This window comes from Gigantopelta aegis, chromosome 6 (assembly GCF_016097555.1).
Source record: "Gigantopelta aegis isolate Gae_Host chromosome 6, Gae_host_genome, whole genome shotgun sequence".
NCBI lineage: Eukaryota > Metazoa > Mollusca > Gastropoda > Neomphalida > Peltospiridae > Gigantopelta > Gigantopelta aegis.
In genome coordinates this window covers 24,852,917-24,874,773 of record NC_054704.1, presented here as the reverse complement: position 1 = coordinate 24,874,773, position 21,857 = coordinate 24,852,917, and the positions used below count along the sequence as shown (strand labels likewise).

The 21,857-nt window shown below is 38.0% G+C and overlaps 1 protein-coding gene across 1 annotated transcript in view; it reads right to left on the bottom strand.

Moving 5' to 3' along the window:
• LOC121374438 (atrial natriuretic peptide receptor 1-like) overlaps positions 1-21,857 on the bottom strand; it is a 61,842-nt gene that overhangs the window by 4,813 nt on the left and 35,172 nt on the right. The window contains exons 7-17 of the mRNA XM_041501540.1: positions 21,716-21,845; positions 19,538-19,624; positions 17,938-18,081; positions 17,685-17,806; positions 16,329-16,528; positions 11,918-12,025; positions 8,470-8,589; positions 7,971-8,064; positions 4,291-4,518; positions 2,185-2,334; positions 265-363 (exon numbers count right to left, since the gene is read on the bottom strand). Coding sequence (XP_041357474.1) covers positions 265-363; positions 2,185-2,334; positions 4,291-4,518; positions 7,971-8,064; positions 8,470-8,589; positions 11,918-12,025; positions 16,329-16,528; positions 17,685-17,806; positions 17,938-18,081; positions 19,538-19,624; positions 21,716-21,845 — 1,482 coding nt within the window. The remainder of the gene's footprint in view (positions 1-264; positions 364-2,184; positions 2,335-4,290; positions 4,519-7,970; positions 8,065-8,469; positions 8,590-11,917; positions 12,026-16,328; positions 16,529-17,684; positions 17,807-17,937; positions 18,082-19,537; positions 19,625-21,715; positions 21,846-21,857) is intronic.

Below are 21,857 nucleotides of genomic sequence, written 5' to 3'. Positions count from 1 at the left end.
CTATCCATACAGCCCAGACAGCTGAGGTGTGTGTGCCCAGGGCAGCATGCTTGAACCTTAATTGGATATAAGCATGAAAATAATCTGAAATGAAGGAATGAAAGAGTTATCATTTTGTCACAGGAGCTATGTTTTTCGCATTTTTCCTATTCCCACCTCGAACTGTAGGTGCGATGGTGCACAAATACGATCGCTGCCTACATGAACAATAGATGGTGCACAGATACGATCGCTGCCTATACCAACAACAGATGGTGTACGTACGTTCACTGTTGGATTCCATCCTCGAGGCTGTGTTCACAGTGTCACCGAACAGACAGTACCTGGGCATCTTCTGACCGACCACACCTGCACAGACTGGGCCTGTCAACAAATCATCATTTACTGTATTCATATTCTCTAAATTATTCTAATCATTCATACACTACATGGGCATCGTCTGCCACACCACACCTGCACAGATTGGGCCTGTCAACAAATCACCATTTACATAAACTTAATTATTGTGAATGCATGTTTTTTGTTTTTTTACATATTCTAAATGTTCAAACAGTACTTAGGCATCTTCTGACCTATCACATCTGCAGAGACTGGGGCTGTTAATACATATCATTTACAGTTTCTTGGATATTATCTACACAAAATCAGATCCGAGGGGGGAACCAGGGGACCCCTCTACCCTAAAAATAATAAATTTTCTCGAGTTAGTCAATGTACCCTTTTGCTTAAACAATATTTATTTGTCAAAACAAACTGGGATTGGTCAACAGGCTTAGCCTACATGTTACAAGCGGATACATGTTAAAATACAGCAGACCTACACAGACTTGAACAAAGAAGACGAACAAGAGTAGAGATGTGCCCTTTTCCCCTTTAGTCCCCCACTCCCCTCCCCCACTACAAAATATTTACTGGATCTGCCTCTGCTGCATATACTAGGCCTATATAATTTGAAGGTTCCGTTAGTCAAAAACATTTCAAAATGTCATCAAACTGAAGACAGTCTAACAATGGGGGCGGGACGTAGCCCAGTGGTAAAGCGTTCGCTTGATGCGCGGTCGGTTTGGGATAGATCTTCGTCGGTGAGCCAGAAACATTTGACAATGTCATCAAACTGAGGACAATGTCATCAAACTGACTCTGTAGCAGTCAGGCGCGCGATTTACCTTCATCTGTTAAGTTCTCGCCTGAGGTGCATGCGTCGCAGGATCGAATCAACTCAGTGGATCAATTCGACTGATTGATTTTTTCTCTCGTTCCAACCAGTGTACCACAACTGGTCAAAGGCCATGGTATGTTCTTCCCTGTTTGTGGGAAAGTGCATATAAAAGATCCCTTGCTACTAATGGAAAAAGGTAGCGAACTTCCTCTGATGACTACGAGTCAGAATTACCAACTGTTTGACATCCAATAGCCGAAGATTAATTAGTCAATTTGCTCAAGTGGTGTCATTAAACAAAAGAAACTTTTTAACATAATTTTAGCTGTTACAAAGGCTCTGTTAGCCAGAAACATTTGACAATATCATCAAACTAAGGACAATGTCATCAAACTGGGGACAATGTCATCGAACTGGGGATAATGTCATCAATCTGAGGACAATAACATCAAACTGTTGACAATGTCATCAATCTGAGGACAATGACATCACACTGGGGACAATGTCATCACACTGGGGATAATGTCATCAATCTGAGAACAATGACATCAAACTGGGGACAATGTCATCACACTGGGGACAATGTCATCAGATTGGGGACAATGTCGTCAAACTGAGGACAATGTCATCAAACTGGGGACAATGTCATCACACTGAGGACAATGTCATCAATCTGAGGACAATGGCATCAAACTGGGGACAATGTCATCACACTGGGGACAATGTCATCAATCTGAGAACAATGACATCAAACTGGGGACAATGTCATCAAATTGAGGACAATGTCATCAAACTGGGGACAATGTCATCAAACTGGGGACAATGTCATCAAACTGGGGACAATATCATCACACTGAGGACAATGTCATCAATCTGAGGACAATGACATCAAACTGGGGACAATGTCATCACACTGGGGACAATGACATCAAACTGGGGACAATGTCATCACACTGGGGACAATGTCATCAAACTGGGGACAATGTCATTACACTGGGGACAATGTCACCAAAGTGACGCTGTACCTGAGTGGATCCCGACTCTGATCTGAAGAGGTTCTTCTGGTCGGTGGGGGATGACGAACTCCCTGCACGCCTGCACGATGTCGATCGCCATGTCCGCCACTTCTTTGGCGTGGTAAGGGATGATCTTCGGTACTCCGGAAACCACCATATCTGTCATAACAATTGGAAAATCGGCAGGTTGGATCTACTGACACCACCATATTTGTCATAACAGATTCTAGGACATCCCCCCCCCCCCGGACATTTCCCCCCAGGATATTTCCCCCCAACTATTTCCCACCAGGACAATTTCCCCTGGTATATTTCTCTCCCCCCCCCCCCAGTAAATTCCTCCCAGTTTTGATATATGACATTTTAAAATGTTTATGTATTGTTTGCTTGTGTTTTATTTCTCCTGTAAATGTATTATATTTGTAATCTTGTTTATAGAGATGAGCTGTATAGCTAAACGTTAATAAAGAATTTAAATGAAATTGATTTTATACAGTAATAGAGAACCTTTGAAGTAGAAAAGTTACTTTCTTGTCTACCAAAGAGCAATGTTTGAAGTTGCAATTTGTGAATTGTTAATCCTCTTAATTTGATTAGCAAGTAAGGACTACATTAAAGAAACAATCAAGCAATACAACAACCGGCCAGTGTTGGACTACTTACAAGGCATTGCACACAAGCTGCAAATGTAGACTGTTGAATGTGTTCATGTGTTTGTTTTTAATGTTTCATATAAAATATTATAAAATAATAATGTTATTTATTTATACCACTAATGACTGGGGGGGGGGGGGGGGACCGGGGGAAATGACATGGGGTGGGGGGGGTGGGGGTGGAGAATACCAGGAGGAAAAGACGGGGGGAGAATACCAGGGGGAAAGACGTGGGGATAACCGGGGGGACCATAACAATTGTAAAATCAACGGTTGGATCTACTGACATCACCATATCCGTCATAATAATTGGAATCAACGGTTGGATCTACTGACACTACTATATCTGTCATAATAATTGTAAAATCAACGGTTGGATCTACTGACACTACTATATCTGTCATAATAATTGTAAAATCAACGGTTGGATCTACTGACATGACCATATCTGTCATAATAATTGTAAAATCAACGGTTGGATCTACTGACATCACCAAATCTGTTATAACAATTGGAATCAACGGTTGGATCTACAGACACCACCTTGGCTGTCATAACAATTGGAAATCAACGATTGGATCTACTGACACCACCTTGTCTTAAATTCTGTAAAGTTTGTTTGCGTCAAAGGAGATCCAGTGAATTGGCATGTGATTCCACAATGAATAATATTAAATCTCATTTTAAACATATTATTAAGTTTTAAACCCATTCCAAATCCAATAAAAAAAATATTAAAATCTGTGCAAAAAAACAAAATGTTTCTTAACAAATTACCATCAGATAATATATATTAAAGTTATAATATGCCTTCATATCAGATTTAACATTATTTATTGAAGAGTTACATGCAAGTTCATCGGTTTCCTTTGGACGTAAACGGACTTTGCATCCGGCGTGTTCTGCTTTTGGGATGCTAAAGACAGAGGTTTGATGTGACCTGGCGTGATAAAAACAGCAACTTGATCTGACCAATAATAATAATCATCTGACCGTATGGTTAAAAATATCGTGGTACATATCAAAGTGATACGTCCCACTAGAACGCCAAGTGGGACGTAACACTTCGACGTCAAACGATGACGTCATCGATTGACACACTACAACCTTACAGGAACGTCAGCCAAGCGAGTTGAGCGATATAAATTAAGATTGACTATGGCTAATAAATAGGATATTAAACTCGCTACCATCTCGTATCATGTTTATGTTCCTCGTGAAATAATTTTCATTGTCACTCGCAAAAACTCGTGACAATTAAAAAATTAAAAATATTTCACTCCGGGCATAAACATGAAACGAAATGGAAGCTCGTTTAATATCCTATAAGTATGAAGCAAATTTGACCGACCCCATCACCACCACCACCCACCACCCCACACACACACGATACCCCACCCCCCCCCTCCACCCCACACGAAAAAAAAAAAAACCACGATACTCGTTTTGGCAATATCTTGACATGCATCTCCAATAGTCTCCACTTTGTAGACGTCGTACTCCTCGATGATGCTGTCAAACGTCGTGTACAGCTTGTTAAGCAGGCTGACGACGTCCATGGGGTCACAGTTGCTCGATAACGTCGTAAACGAGACGATGTCGCTGAAGTAGATGCTACAAGAGTCGTAATTTTCGGCGTTCACTGGTTTTCCTATGCGAAGGTTATCAGCGACTACCTTGGGCAACATGTCTGAAAAAGGGAAAACAAGGAAAAACTAGCATCTGTTTAACGAATCTAACAACTGTTAAATAGAAATTAAAATATTAAAGTAAATGGAATTATTCGGTTGTAATTTTGTATAATATTATGTATATAGCTGAAGCTATAAACTTTATACTGGCCTCGGTGGTGTCGTGGTTAGGCTATCTAGCATAAGGCTGGTAAGTTTTTGGTTCTCAGCCCGGTACAGGCTCCCACCCAGAGCGAGTTTTAACGACTCAATGAGTAGGTGTAAGACCACCACACCCTCTTTTATCTCACTAACAACTAACCTACTGTCCTAGACAGACAGCCCAGATACCTGAGGTGTGTGCCCATGACAGCGTGCTTGAACCTTATTTGGATATAAGCACGAACATAAGTTAAAATGAAATGAAAATAAACTTTGTTTCAAAGTAAAAGCAAACATGTATAAATATTTTTGACGGGAACCGCCATTATTGCAACCATGACGGCACATTTAAAGGGACACACCCTAGTTACGGCTATTTGTTAACCATTACGGCGTTGTTTTTCACTATTAAACCCCATTTTTCACAAATAAAATTGCACTTTACTTACATTTTATTATTTAGAATACAAATTTCCATTCACTTGAAGTGCTTTTTGGTAATCCTGATGTTTGTAAAACCACGAAATGCATTTTTTGCATTTTTTCACAAGACGTTCTGTCGAGAAAAAACCGTTAAGCAAGCGAGGTCCAATCTATTTTTAGAGGGGATATTTCCATTTCAATGTCACAGACGTTGGTATATCACATGACCGTTATCATTTTGGTTCGGTTTGTTTTCTCGTGCACGGTTCGCGCAATCAACATCCGATTTGTTGTTGTTCATTTGTGAGATTTTTCTTCACAGTTCGTGAACATTTTCAGTAACAATAAAGTTCAAACAAGTAAGTGTCTCAATACAAAACGTTACAAACCCTTAAAACCAATACTTTTGCTAAGTCTTACGATATCTGGAGAGGGGATACAACCAGGACAGAACAGTTGGAACATGTCCAGGAGAGGTGAAACGAACGCACCCCAAGTCTGTGAAATTTGTCGTGACGTAGGCATTGTTGTGCTTCGAGCGACATCTACCGGTGACATCAGAATACTAACTTTCAAAATTATTTCAAGCAATTGGGACATGGGGATTCCCATGGTATTTATCGATATAAAACCTGCTTTTTCACTCCATTTGATAAAAACGTGATCTAAGTGTGTTACAAGTTTGTAGATTAACCAAATTATAATTTATTTTCGCTGGATGGAACTAGGGTGTGCGGCTTTAATGCATTCCCGTGAAACAAAGTTTGTTACAGTTTGCTTTACAATGCATCTGAACAGCGAGCACATAAAATGTATTAATCATCCACTTTATATAATTCTAACATTTGATCCTAGAGGTAGTACTAAACCAAATAACTTTCGGCTGGGTCAAAGTTCGTGGTGCACCCAACTTTTGATAGAGAAGTGAACACCACAAGTCCTGTGATTGGTTATAAATGTGAGTTTGTTGGTTGTAAAAAATAATAGTTTCATCTGGGTAATAAAAATATGCAATTTTATTTCTTCTAGTACCAATGTGTCAAGTAGCCTTGTGCTTGAAACATGTATGGGGTACCTGTAAAAAAAAGTATTCGAATTTTGTGCAGAACTAGGGTAGTTATCTCAGAAACGAGCAGCTTGACCCCCCAATTTGTTCTGATTCACTTTAAGTGTGAGGGGTGGTAGTATTTATATCTGTGGCGTTTATGTCGATTGATGACTTGCACCTGCCAGTGCAGGCGGTCGCTCCTCTCCCCTCCCCCCACCTTTCCTGTCATGGACGGAGGAGTCGGCCAAGGCCGGCTCTTGTGCCCACGACGGGCGTGCGCTACAACAGCTTGTTCTGAATGTGCACGTAAAACCCTATGACCTGACCTGACCTGTCGATTGATACGCTGCAGGTAGGAGTTTTAGCCACATATGTTATTATTGTCGTCTATGGGATTTGATTTGGTAGTATACACCCCGGAGGAGACCCGCTATCATTGGCTACATTTCCCTGTAAGCAGCAAAGGATCTTTTATATGCACTTTTCTAAAGACAAGAATGCACATACCATGACCCTTGATACACCAATCGTGGGATATTGTCTAATAACAGAATGTTGTACCTAGCCTAGCATAACACACAAGTACCCCGAAACAGAAACTCCTAGTACTAATAATACTACATATATATGTACTCATATAAACATATGTTCATGTTGAAGTGTCCTACTTATACTCTTTATTATATAACATACAAGTACCCCCAAAGAGAAACTCCTAGTAATAATAATACTACATATATATGTACTCATGTAAACATATGTTCATGTTGAAGTGTCCTACTTCTACTCTTTATTATATAACATACAAGTACCCCCAAAGAGAAACTCCTAGTAATAATAATACTACATATATATGTACTCATATAAACATATGTTCATGTTGAAGTGTCCTACTTATACTCTTTATTATATAACATACAAGTACCCCCAAAGAGAAACTCCTAGTACTAATAATACTACATATATATGTACTCATATAAACATATGTTCTTGTTGAAGTGTCCTACTTCTACTCTTTATTATATAACACACAAGTACCCCGAAACAGAAACTCCTAGTAATAATAATACTACATATATATGTACTCATATAAACATATGTTCTTGTTGAAGTGTCCTACTTCTACTCTTTATTATATAACACACAAGTACCCCGAAACAGAAACTCCTAGGACTAATAATACTACATATATATGTACTCATATAAACATATGTTCTTGTTGAAGTGTCCTACTTCTACTCTTTATTATATAACACACAAGTACCCCGAAACAGAAACTCCTAGTACTAATAATACTACATATATATGTACTCATATAAACATATGTTCATGTTGAAGTGTCCTACTTCTACTCTTTATTATATAACACAACTATTACGTGTGATTTGTGTGTGTGTGCGTTCGAACATTCGAGCGTGTGTGTGTGTGTGTGTGTGTGTGTGTGTGTGTGTGCGTGCGTATGTTCAGTTTAGTTTAGTTTTGTTTTAGTTTTGTTTTGTTTTGTTTTTCAGGTTTATGAAAATAACTATTTGCTAGTATTACGCACCAAGTGCTAAGATCCGGAAATATATCCGTGCAAGTAGTCTGCTGTTTGACTGTGATTATTTCATGGCAGACAGCTTTGAATTGGTAATTAGTAGACTGAAGTTATTGGTTGGAGGTACCTGTGATATAACATGGGGAAGAAAAAAAAGAGTGTTGCAGGATCTTCTCCAATTAGACAAAAAGAGCGCTTTTAATCTAAAATGAAAATTGTTCTTATTGTGTCATAGAAGACAGCTGTCCCCTGCTCGCCGCAAGTAGAATCCTAAGAACAAGACTCGATAAATATGTACTTACTATAAAGCAACCTGTCAGTCTTTTGTTTCTCTGCCATCAGGTCCTGGGTACGTTCGGCTACTAGCACCTCTAGGTTTTTAGAATAGTTCTGCATCTGAGGGGCAAAACATCTCATTTAGTCGAACATTTGTCTAAAATGGCATATTGTATCAATACTGATGTGAAATCCTTTATTTTCGTGGGCTTAAGTTTTCGTGGTTTTAATATATAATGGGGTTTTTTTTAATGCGTAGATGGCATGAACATTAGACCACCACGTAGAAAAGGGAGACCCTCTATAAACTTAGCTGTTCACAGTCTAGACCTCCACCACTGCTGATCTTCTTGCATACGCACCTGTTTGTGGGTGATCTGCTGTGCGATTTCCTTCTTTTAAAAATTGAAATTTTAGATTAATGAGGCTAATAAATTTGTTTTCGTGAAACAGAATCTAAAGTATCACATAAAAATAACCGTAAAAATTTCATTTATTTGCATTTTCAGAAAACATTAATTTTACCATGTCCATCATGAGATCCACGGGGCTGAGTTTAGTAGGATTTATCTTGTACAATGTTTTCTTGACCATTTCAAATGTCGGACGATCTGGAGGCCATTCCAGGCAGCAACTCTCAATTAACTGAAAGAATAACAATTATAATGAAATATAAAAAGTAATTAAATATTTATATACTTTTGATTATGGTTTTAAAATTATGTCTATTAGAAATAAAATATTACTCTAGTATTACTGGGTAAGGAGTAATATTTTCCACTGATAATAAAACTAGACTGATCACTGAAAAGCAATAGGGTGAGGGGTTATGTGACTTCTATTCGGTGTACGTTACCTTTAGCTACTGTTTCTTAATGCTTCAATTTTGAAGGACGAAATTACAAAAGACGAAAACATTAATTTTCCGGTTAAGACATGACTTCCGGTTGTGAAAAAACTTCGTTCGAACTTTGTGGACAAATGTATATCGTCGTTGTAAAGTGTTTTATTTTGTGATGAAAACTTTGTGTAACAAAATAAATCGTAAATAATTGAAACGTTTGCATTATTTTATCAAAATACTATATCTGAATGCATTAAATGTAATCTCAGGCTTTACGAAACTGCATTCTCTTTACACACTGAGTAGTAAAAGTGTTCTGGATTCAGATATATGGTCAATACCTCTTTCAGAAAACTGGCTTTAGGCTTATACTCATATGTTAATTACAACCAGGACCGTACATAGCTTGAATTAAGTAGAGGACATTAAAAATCAAGGTACAGTAATATAAAGTCTTGTTCAGCTAGACAAACAGGGTACTTCAAAACGGGTACGGCCCTGACAACACTTGGTTTAAAGAAAAGAGATAAAAACACGCTACATTGACTACTCCTTGCAATTAGAAGCAAGGAATATTGTATATGCACTTCATCACAGACGGCACAGCACATACAACAGTCAAGGCACATTAGTCATGGGGCATTGATTAGATCGACCAATAAATCAGTAGATCGGTCTGTTGATGGTGATCGATCCTGTGACCTATGGCGCATGAAGCGAACTCTGTAGCACCGTGCTACAGCCTGTCCCTGGTATGACTCACTGGACACTAATCGGCTTCCAGAATAAACTGTTCGAGTCTCCAGTGGTGAGCACGTCACTGGCGTCCTTCAGACAAACGATGAAGACGGATTTCTTTTCAACGAGTTGACCCATTTGCACTGAGAATGTTAACAACTATAGGATGGCTCCTCGAACAGAGGGTGGGGATGAGCCACAGAAGAGTGGTTGGGATTTATTTCTATGTGTAGGATCGTAGGTTTAACATACAGACCATTGATGTCATCACAGTGCTGATTAAACTAATGATCTGCGGTCTGTGGTTTTCTTAATGTCAGTAACATGGCCGGATGAGACATATTCTGGTGTTTTTTCCGCCCCCTCTCAACGTGTACTACATACATACGTGTATGGGACGTCACTTAATTAGGGATAGGGTGGGGGATGTCTAGAGGAGTTTACATTTAAACTGTTTAATGTCCCATAAGGAGAATATGAGGTATAAAAGGATCCACGTTAAAAGACGTTGGAGCCACCTACACCCTATGTCGTACACATTATATATCTATGTTCTGCATTTTATCCATATGACCCAAAACAAAGAATTAAATATGGTTACTTAATAATGCTTTACTCTGTTAATAAATGATTTGCGTAAAAAAGGTAAGGCGTCCTCTTAAAAATTCATTGCATTTATTTTCTATTAGTTATTTTGTTCGACGAATTTATGTCGCTTACTATACTGTATTATGCTATGCTATGCTATACTATACGGATTTTTTTTCTGGGGTTGGGGCAACTGCCCCCCCCCCCCCCCCCCCCCCCCAAGCTACGGCCTGATCGTCATCATTATCACCACTACCATTATTATTGTTAACAACATTGCCGTCATCAACAACATCGTCATAATCATTGTTCACCAACATCATCACCATCGACATTATCAACATCATCGTCATCATCATCATCATTATTATCAATATCGTCATCATAATTATGAACACCATCATCATCATCATCATCGTCGTCGTCAACATCAACAACAATTCAAAAGTCAGCCAATCAGTGGCTTTAGAAGCAATCGGGACACTGTGTAATTGTCGATATATATATATATATATGAGTAATAATACCATTATAGTTACGACTGTATCATCAATCAATCCTAACTCAGAAAACAGGCCAAGAGTTAGCATCTCCTTTTTTGGTCATAAATGATAGTGCCCGGATGCTGGCCCTTCCTTCTAAATCTACAGATCTACCGGATCTTCGTTTTCCTGCCAGTTCCAAGCAAGGACTTATATATATGTATAAAGTGTTGAACACATTCAGCAAGTGCTAACTAATAGCACAAGTAAAATCGGAAGGCACCATCCTCTTCAGCCATCTTATGCAAGGCAAATTAATACTGGTCAATCTAGGTCTTCTATAACATCACATTCATATAAAGGCTCATATAGACTGCATGCGGTGCGTGCGTGCAGTGCGGCTAAAAAAAATATCGAAATATATCAATTCGTCTAGACTGGATGCCTGCGTCTGAAATAATCATATATGGTTTATATGACCAAAACGCAATCCGCAGACGCAACAGTCGGACCGCATCCAGTCTATATTTAGTAAAGTTAAATTCAACAGTTCATATATTATCATTATCATCACCACCACCACCATCATCATCATCATAATCATAATCATCATCATCAGGGCCGTAACTAGGATTTTTTGTCGCGGGGGGGGGGGGGGGGGTGGCAACTGAGTAACTGAGTAGTTAATAGTCTAAAACTCCTTAAACGGTTATGAAGATAATTTTCTTTAAGTTTCTATAATTTTGCTTCCCTTGCCCCCCCCCCTCCTCCCGCTAGCTACGGCCCTGTATATACTATGCTATGCTATGCTATGCTATGCTATGCTATGCTATGCTATGCTATGCTATGCTATGCTATGCTATGCTATGCTATGCTATGCTATACACTAGACTGGACTGTACTGTACATGTTTCCAGTGCATAAATGCATGAATCAATACAATATTTGTGAAGAAAATCACATCAAATTATTCAAATAACATAAATTCTAGAATACAATTTTTGTTCAAGAAGTTAAGTTTTGTGCTAAAACAACTACATGAAGTTATTGCAATTTATGTTTTTCTAAGTAGCACATGGACATCACCAACATATCTTGCCAGGGGCTTCGGAACGGGAGTGGGGGCGTTGGGACCATGCTCTCCCTTTTCCCTCTAATTGTGCTCAGAAGGCTGACAGTGCCGTATTTGATCACATAAAATTCAATTCTTCTAGTGAAGTATGACCCCAAAACCCTAAACAGATATGAACCCCTCGAGATATCACCCCCCCCCCCCCCCTACACACACACACACACACTCCACCCCGTGGGTCCTGCTTACCCCTGAATATTGTTGTGGACAAGGACACGACGTTTCCTGATCCTTCTCATCTAGCAGGCTCGGCAGTGGCGGTCGCCATTTCTCCGGCAAATTATTCGGATCTTCATTCTGATGAAATAAAAATTAATATTGAAATATCCAAACAGTACATAAACTAATATATGATTTTTGTATTACAGCTTAAATTTTTGTAATTCTAATATATTTTTCAAAGACAACTTAAACCCAAAGGAACCATAGGCGTACGGGCTCCCATTTTTGTGGGGGGAGAGGGGTCAGGGTAATTTTTTCCCGAATTAAATGAAAATGCCCAAATCTGGATAACATTTTAACATTACTGCCAAACAGCTATATAGGATTTCTAATCGAATTTTACATGGATTATATCTGATATTGTGGGTAGAATGATGGAAATGCAGATGGTAAAAAGTTTTCAGGCCAGCACATTGTGCCCGAATAGCGCTATCGTTTGTTCCCCGAATTTAAGGTTTCCTCCTTCCCACCGTCTCGTACGCTTATGGCAGCAACGATAAGTGAAGTGGTGGGTAATTATAATCATAATAACATTCTCGTCATAACCAGTGTCCCACGACGGACCGGGTTTACAAAGTCCGTGGTATGTGCTGTCCGGTATGTGGTAAAGTGCATATAAAAGATCCCTTGCTATGTGTCACAATTACCAAATGTGGTTATGTTTGACAATAGCCGATGATTAATTATAAAAACAGACGAGTCAGACGAACATTTCAGTTCTTACTTATTGCAACATACAATGTATATATATATATATATTTCTTTATTTTGATATAAATTCATGCATCCTGGGTTTTATTTTTTTATATATAGAATGTAAAGTAGCAAGTAGGCCTACAGTAGGCCTAACGTATTGTGTCAATTTTATCGTTTGTTTCGCATTATGGACACATTTTATGCAATATGTTGCTTTGAGCATTATTTATGAACCTGATATTTAACGATAATAAGAGATTTTGGTTAATTATGATGTACTCTGGCATATTATATTTCAGACTCAAAGTTAGGAGTCTGGGTGGCTATCAGTCGCAAACTTTACAGAATGGATGCTCGATTAAAGTCTCGAGTCCAGACTCTAAAGTTTCAGACTCGAGACAATAACAACAACAACTATTATTATTATTATTATTATTATTATTATTATTATTATTATTAATTATTATTGTTATTATTATTAATTAATAATAATGGGGGGGGGGGGGGAATCCAAGGGCAGACACCCAAATTTTCGTTATGGGGAGATTCATTTTTTTAAAATGTTTTTCACGATGTACATTCAATTGTTCCATTTTGATTTGCTGAATTTTCATAACTGGCCAATTCGATCTACATGTTCAAGGACAAATAAAGGTAATTTATTCTGAATATGTAATATCTTGAAAATTATATAAATCTTTTTTTTTTTCTCTTTTTTTTTAATTCTTTCAACCAAATCCAACATTTAACCAAAGAAGGAGATTTTTGGAAAAGTGATAGCATGATTTGTTAGAAATGGGTATCCATAGATACTGAGGTCTGTATTGGGTGGCCAGGCAACGTTGACCTTTAAATGCTATTTAAATATCATCTTAGAGTCAGTTAATTTCAACTTAAAGAAAATTGTGTTTAATACGTTTCATATCTTTGAGGGAAGGGCTTTTGATAAATATGCAACTTTAGGTTCATTCATCATAAATATGATTATAATGGGTCATTATGTTACAACTTTAGGTTCATTCATCATAAATATGATTATAATGGGTCATTATGTTACAACTTTAGGTTCATTCATCATAAATATGATTATAATGGGTCATTATGTTACAACTTTAGGTTCATTCATCATAAATATGATTATAATGGGTCATTATGTTACAATTTACACAATGTATTTACAAATGTCTAAAATATCTTTTTAAAAGTTAACGGACGCGCTTTGTTAGAAATGGGTACCCATGCTAACTTAGGTGAGGGTAATTATTCAGGTGAAACTGACCTTTATTGAGATTTATATAGGGTAAGGTTTATGGTTAGATGTCGATAGGCATAAGGGAAATAACTCCAGTAACAAAAGACAGTCAACATGAAGTGTGTCAATGTTAATACGTATATAACCAATAGTTTTATCTTCTGTAAACAGGCGATTTGCTGTTATGATATGACTATACCAAATAAAATCCCATAGACGACAATGTTAACGTTTGTGTTTAAAAACACTATATCAACCAAACTATGACCCATAAATATCAGTACTACAACCCCTACCTCAAAATATTAACTGAAGAAAATTTTAATACTTTTTTACAGGTACCCCATACATGTTCCAAGCACAAGACTACTTGACACAGTGGTACTAGATGAAATACAATTGTACACATTTTTAGCCCAGATGATTTTTTTTTTTTTTACAACCAATACACTCACATTTATAACCAATCACAGGACTTGTGGTGTTAACTTCTCTATCAAACGTTTGGTGCACCTCAAACTTTGACCCAGCCGGAAATTATTTAGTTTAGTTCTACCTTATGTGTAAACCCCTTTAACACACAAACACACACACACACACACACACACACACACACACACACACACACACACACACACACACACACACACACACACACACACACTCACGTACAAAATCATTAATGTTTTTTGTTGGGATTTTGTTTACAGATAAAATCCCGAAAATGTTGAGCTACGCCCCAGTAAATGTATATATAAAGAATGGCATACAAAACATATCGTCCAGTATGTTCTTCTGGATTCTTCTATCTTGAATGTAGGTCGCATAAAACCCCACTTAAAACCTGCGAGGGATTGGTATTTGTGAAATGTTACTGGAACAACCATTAACAAGATGCCAGCAATGCAGCTGGATTTATTAAAGGGACATTTCTGAGTTTGCTGCAATTTTTAAGATGTTATCGACTATCAGAGACCTTTTAACGATTGTAATTATATATATCAAATATATTTTTCTGCATACAATATTAGTGGCTGTATATTAAACGTGTTTCTGATCGTTCTAATATTTGTACTAGGTTCAATTTCATTTTATTTCCTAAAATATATTTTTTCGTACGTACGAAATTATTTGAAGACAAAATCCAGTTTAGGCTTCTTACAAATATTAAGACGACCAAACACACATTGAATATACAGACACTGATATTTTAAACAAGAAAATATATTTAATATGTAAGTTTAATCGTAGAAATATTTTAGTAGTCGGAAACATCTTACAATGCAGCAAACTCAAGAATGTCCCTTTAACAACTTCTACGTTTTTAGTTCGGTGCGACAAACTACTGTATAGGATGGTTACTTGATATCGAAAGATGTCGACAACCGAAGTGGTCAGTAATATAAACAACAATAAGGCGGTCTCAAAATCTGCTATGAGGGGTTCATGTATACCAAACATGCAACTCGTAAACATCTTTTATTATTGTGGTGGAAATGCGTCAAAAGATCAAGTGGTAGTTGTTTCAGTGAATTACTGGTAAATAAATTAAATCCTGAGTTTGCAACCATTGTAACATATTAACACATAAAAGGTAGAATGCAAATACGAATAAGACAGCAACTGCAGAGGCACCTTCTTCAGATTAGTTGTATAAAAGTGAAAACTATTGTCAAGTTTGGCAACTATAATGAATTATCATCTGAAATAATTGTGTTTACTATCCCACACTGTTCTAGTGTGTAAAATATAAATATTTGACCCCAAAACATATATTTGGACTTCAAAACCATCTTTATACGACAAGCAGAAGCTAAAAAAACTTATTTTTATCATTTTCTTGGCCATCTTGGATTTCGCCACCTGGCGGAGTTAGCCTACACTTTTGAGAGGAGTTACCCCGCTACTTTTATTCAGAAGGCTTTGAAGATATGAAAAACACCTTCAAACCTTTGTCCCCGTAAACTGGTCACGGAACTGTATTATTATGCCTCTATTATAATGTAAAAAATTAGCAGGTTTCCTCTCTAAGACTATACGTAAAAATTATCAAATGTTTAACATACAATAGCCGATAGTTAATAACTCAATGTGCTCTAGTGGTGTCGTTAAGCAAAATAAACATTAACTCGTATTATTTTTAGCTATCATCACACTTTCTACGTTATTTATGAATAGAGAAAATAACATTGGTGAGAGTGCTTCTCCCTGCATAAAAAAAGTCTGACACATAATTTGACGTCCTCGTAACATCGTATTCGCCACAATGACGCCACAATGAACTACTTACGCCACAGTGATGCTACTTACACAATAGTGACGCTACTCACACCACAATGAGGCTTTTTACACTACAATGACGCTATTTACACCACAATGACGCTTCTTACACCACAATGACGCTACTTACGCCAAAATGACGCTACTTACGCCGTATGGGTCATTTCGCGTGGCGATCTCCACGAGAATGACGCCGAACGCGTACACGTCCCCCTGGAAGGTGGGGTAGTACTCCGCCATCCCCCAGAACTCCGGACCCTTGTAGACCCGGAGACGTCTCTCCTTCTGGTCGTACTGATTCTGCTCCTCCTCGTCCAAATCCTCCAGTCTAAACCTCTCCAGACCGTAATCTACAAACACACACGTCACAGAAATACAGTCAAACCTGCTCTAACGGCCACCTGGACTAAGCAGCCATCTGTCTTAAGAGAATACACTTTTAATCTCCCAATAATCTAATATAGTGTAAACTGACCTATATTAATCAGTCACCTGTCTTAAGTGGCCACATTTTTATTCTCCCAATAATCTAATATAGTGTAAATTGATCTATATTAATCAGTCACCTGTCTTAAAAGGCCACATTTATATTCTCCCAATAATCTAATATAGTATAAACTGACCTCTATCAAACAGTCACCTGTCTTACGTGGCCACACCTTTATTCTTCCAATAACCTAACATAGTATCAACTGACCTCTATCAAACAGCCATCTGTTTTAAAAAGGCCACTTTTTGAAACTCCATTTGGTAGACTTTTAACACATGTTTGATTGTACACTCAGTACTATTACCGTTAAAACTTTTAAACAATCACCCCAAGTAAGGGCCGTACCTATCCTAAAACATCAAGGGCAGTAACATTAAATAATATTGCATATGGCAAAAAAGCCTCATAAACGTGTTAAGGGAAAACTTGGTAGTCCGTGTGTGTGTGAATGAAAAACGAGCCCCATGTGCAATTTTGGTTTCTGGCAAATAGCTATTTTATATAGCTGCCATGTTGAATTTGAAAATGTCTGTCATATGAGTCAGTTGGACTAGGCCAGGACAATGAGGGATGATTATCACGTTCTCCATTGTTTGGAATAAGGAACTCAGATTAGCTTTCATATGAGACCGAAATTACTGAAGTTGTAACTTTTCTAAACAACAGTTAAAGTCGTATAAGCAGCATGCATGCATGGTTTTCCCGTTCCAACCAATGCCCCACGACTAGTATATCAAAGGCCGCGGTATGTGCCGTCTTGTCTGTAGGAAACTGCATATAAAAGATCCCTTGTTGCTAATGGAAAAACCTGTCATGGACAGAACTCTCTGGAGAAGTCAGAGGTTGTGCCCACGACAGGCGTGCTTGAACAGTTCTTTGATGGAAGAATTCCAAAAATTACCCACGTCCACACCACATAATGGAGAAATGTACCAAGTGTTTGACATCCAGTATCCGATGATTAATTAATCAATGTGCTCTAGTGGTTTCATTAAACCAAACAAACTTAACTCTACCTGTAATTTTCACCGTCCACCTATCATCCACCACGCAGTTGTTGGACCGAACACGACCGTGCACTATTTTATGTTGGTGCAAATAACCCAGACCTCGCGCAATGTCCGAGGCAAACGAGAATCTACAAGAACAAGGAAAAGTGAAAGAAAATAAATGATACGAAGGAAGGAAATGTTTTATTTAACGACGCACTCAACACATTTTATTTACTGAATTTAATTTACTGACATAAATTGAGTTTATTCAACAGACCTGAAGGACCAGTTGAGATTGACGTCGTCGTTGAGCAAGACGTCGTTGATGCTTCCTTTGGGGCAGTACTCGCTGATGATGCAGATGTTGGGAAGTTCAATACACCCGCCAATAAACCTACACAGGTTGGAGTGATCGAGCTCTCTGGAACAGAATGTCAAGTAAGTGATTGAGTCAGTGAGTGAGTGAGTAAGTCAGTCAGTCAGTCAGTCAGTCAGAAGTAAGAAAGAATGTACGTAAGTAACTAAGTAAGTATGCGTTTAAGTATGTTTGTTTGTAAATACAACCAGTGTCCCACAACTGGTATATCAAAGGTTGTGGTATGTGTTGTTCTGTCTATGAGAAAGTGCATATAAAATGACCAAATGTTTGACATCTAATAGCTGATGATTAATAAATCAATGAGTTCTAGTGGCATGGTTAAACAAAGCAAACTATTTTAACTGTTAAGTAAATAAATAAGATAATAAGAATGTATGCATGTTCGTAAGTACGTACGTACGTACCTAAATAAGTATACATCCTTGCTATACATACATCAGGTACACGGATTTGCTTTGTTTAACGACACCACTAGAGCACATTAATTAATCATCGGCTATTGGATGTCAAACATTTGGTACTTCTGACACGTAGTCATCAGAGGAAACCCGCTTCATTTCTCCTAATGCAGCAAGGGATCTTTTATATGCACCATCCCATAGACAGAAAAGCACATACCACGGCCTTTGATATTCCAGTAGTGGTGCACTGGCTGGAACGAGAAATAGCCCAATGAGCCCACTGACGGGGATCGATCCCAAACCGACCGCGCATCAAGCGAGCGCTTTACTACTGAGGTACGCTCCGCCCTCACATTAGGTGCATTACAGACTGCACACACACACCCTGTCGATCCTGCAATTCATCGTATCGCGAGGGATCCAAACACGAACAATACTAACATTCCTAGTGTCAAATAACTAGGGTTTTTAAAGGGACATTCCTGAGTTTGCTGAAATTTTAAAGATGTTATCTACTAATAAAATATTTCTACGATTAAACTTACATATTAAATATATTTTCTTGTTTAGAATATTAGTGGCTGTATATTAAACGTGTTTCTGATCGTTCTAATATTTGTACTAGGTTAATTTTCATTTTATTTCCTAAAAAACATCTTACAATGCAGCAAACTCGGGAATGTCCCTTTAAAGGTGATACGTGGTAATATGTAAGATTAATATTTGGCATATGTGTGGTTTGTTTTGTTTAACGACACCACTAGAGCACATTGATTTATTAATTAACGACTATTGGATGCCAAACATTTGGTAATTTTGAGGTATAGTCCTTGATAGGAAACCCGCTACATATTTCTTTTAGTAGCAAGGGATCTTTTATATGCACCATCCGAAAGACAGGAGAGCACATACCACGGCCTTTGATATACCAGTCGTGGTGCACTGACTGGAATGAGAAATAGTCCCAACGGGCCCACCGACGGGAACTGATCCTAGACCGACCGAGCATCAAGCGAGCGCTTTACCATTGGGCTACGTCCCGCCCTTCGTGTGTGCTATATATGTGTTGTCATATAAATTGGACAGAAATCACTCACCTGACTGTTTTTACCTCCTCTCTGATTTTCTTTGTGAGAAGGAAATATAATTTTCTGACTCTTCGTACAACCACCACACGACCATCACTGAAATGAGTTCAAACCACTGTGTTAACAAAGTAATAATAACCTTTTAACCCCCCCCCCCCCAACATAAAATAATAATTAATGAATATATGAACTGATGAATGAATAAATAAATGAAGGAAGGAAGGAAGGAAGGAAGGAAGGGAGGAAGGGAGGGAGTGAGGGAGGGATTAAAGAGGAAGGGATGGATAGATGGTCTAATGAACAAACAATTGAGTGGGTGTGCAACGAGAAAGTGAGCAAATGAATGAACGAAAGAACGAACGAAAGAACGAACAAACGAACTAACGAATAAATGGTCACAAGATAACATATTGTGGATTAAAGGTACTTGCCCGTCAAAACGAAGGTGTTTGGGTTTGGCTTGTTTTAGATAATTTATTATAATATGCGTCAATATACTCTCCAATAAGACACAAAAAAACAATACAAAACATATTAAGTATGTAATAGATACCACAACATATATAACGATTTTTAAATTTTGCTAAAATTACATTAATGACAAAGTACCTTAAAGTTGTCGTTTCTATTAATTAGCAGTTATGTCACGGGGATTCTATAATACCCGTAACTGAATAAAACACGATTATCCAAATATCTCTCCTAACTGTATATCTATTAGATCTCTCTTTAACAGGCGGTATATACCCGCTGTATGGCTCGTCCCTAGGTATGATCAGAGATACGATCTTATATAAAGTATATATTATTATAGCACGTTTAGTTTACTAGAAAACACAACAAAAACACAATACACTTTGGAATCTGTATTAACCTACGCTGACAAATGTACAGCCGTAGTAGTTAATTAATAACAACAATAATAACAACCCAGAACTGATCACTTAATTTGTTAATCTCTAGGTGTCTAGTTACACAATATGCGTATCACTTCACCGTGACACAACACCCACACGTGTGATAATTGAGAAACGCTTCTAGGAGAAGTTAATTAATAAAGGAATTACCACTCTATTTCTAACTGGTTAATTTTTAATTAACCCTTAACTACTCATTCAGTAACCTTGTAACACAGAATTAATACTGGTACCTATCACAATAAAGACAATAACCTACAGTTTACCTAGGTCTTCTAGGATGACTGGCTAAGCTTTATATTACCAAATACTCGTATAATGTTAGAACCAAAAAGTCTACGATTTACTTCGTCAGATGACCGAAGACACTGTCTAAAGAATATTGGTATAATACAGTATTAAATATTAAAAGTCACATCAATCACATCAAGGTTATACAACAGAGCAGAAATAATATATTTACCAGTCCGGACGGACACGTTCCCCCGGGATACCTTCCTTTTTGGTTCTCCCCGATATCTCTAAAAACTAGCTATTTATTATAAAATCAGAAATTCGCCTGGGGGTACAAGGCGGTCCTCCCCCTATCATCTGATATTCCACCTCTCCCAGAGACGCATTTTTCTCTTTGATCGCCAGACGTACTGACGCCATCGTCGCCAAATCACGGTTGTAAAAACCGCACTCGCAGAAGTATTACGTAACAAGTTGCCCACCAGGCTAAGTGCAATGAACTGCACACGGCCCTCTAACACAATTAATATCGCCACAGGCGAAAAGAAATTAAGAGCATGTACCGTCACAAGTCAGATATGTTGTACATATTGCTATTATATGCTTTGCCCACAACGGAACGTACGCCCACAAGACAAAATGTTTGGCATCAAACGGCTGCTAGAGACCCGTAGAAATGGTAGGGGGGCGGGGAGGGGGGGGGGGGCACAACCTCCTCTGGAGGAGGGTAGGGGGACCTGTAGATAGTTATGTTAAGTCGCAGACTCTAGTTTTAATATACTAGAGCTCGTCTTCATAACCGTTGCTTCTCAGATGTACGTGCGATTTTAGAATGATAAAGCATGCATTTCATAGTATTACAAACAACGGGACGACCATAAACACTTTGGATGTAGGAAAATGGATAATCTAAAACAAAACAATGCAAGTAGTGTGTAATTTCAATTATCCAAAAAGTGCAAAATACGCCAGAGTGTTTAAAAACTAAGGACTGTCAGTGCAATCAAGGTAACATTCCTTTCTTTTCCATACTTACTAAGAGGCTGTGGCAGCGAACATTTGGTTCCTAGGCGCCTCTCCCATCAAACTCTCACCAGTTCCAGAGCCAACATTACTGGTACTTCGTGTACTTATAAAACTAGCGAATATCCCTCGCCTTGCAGAATCTGTAAAAAGAG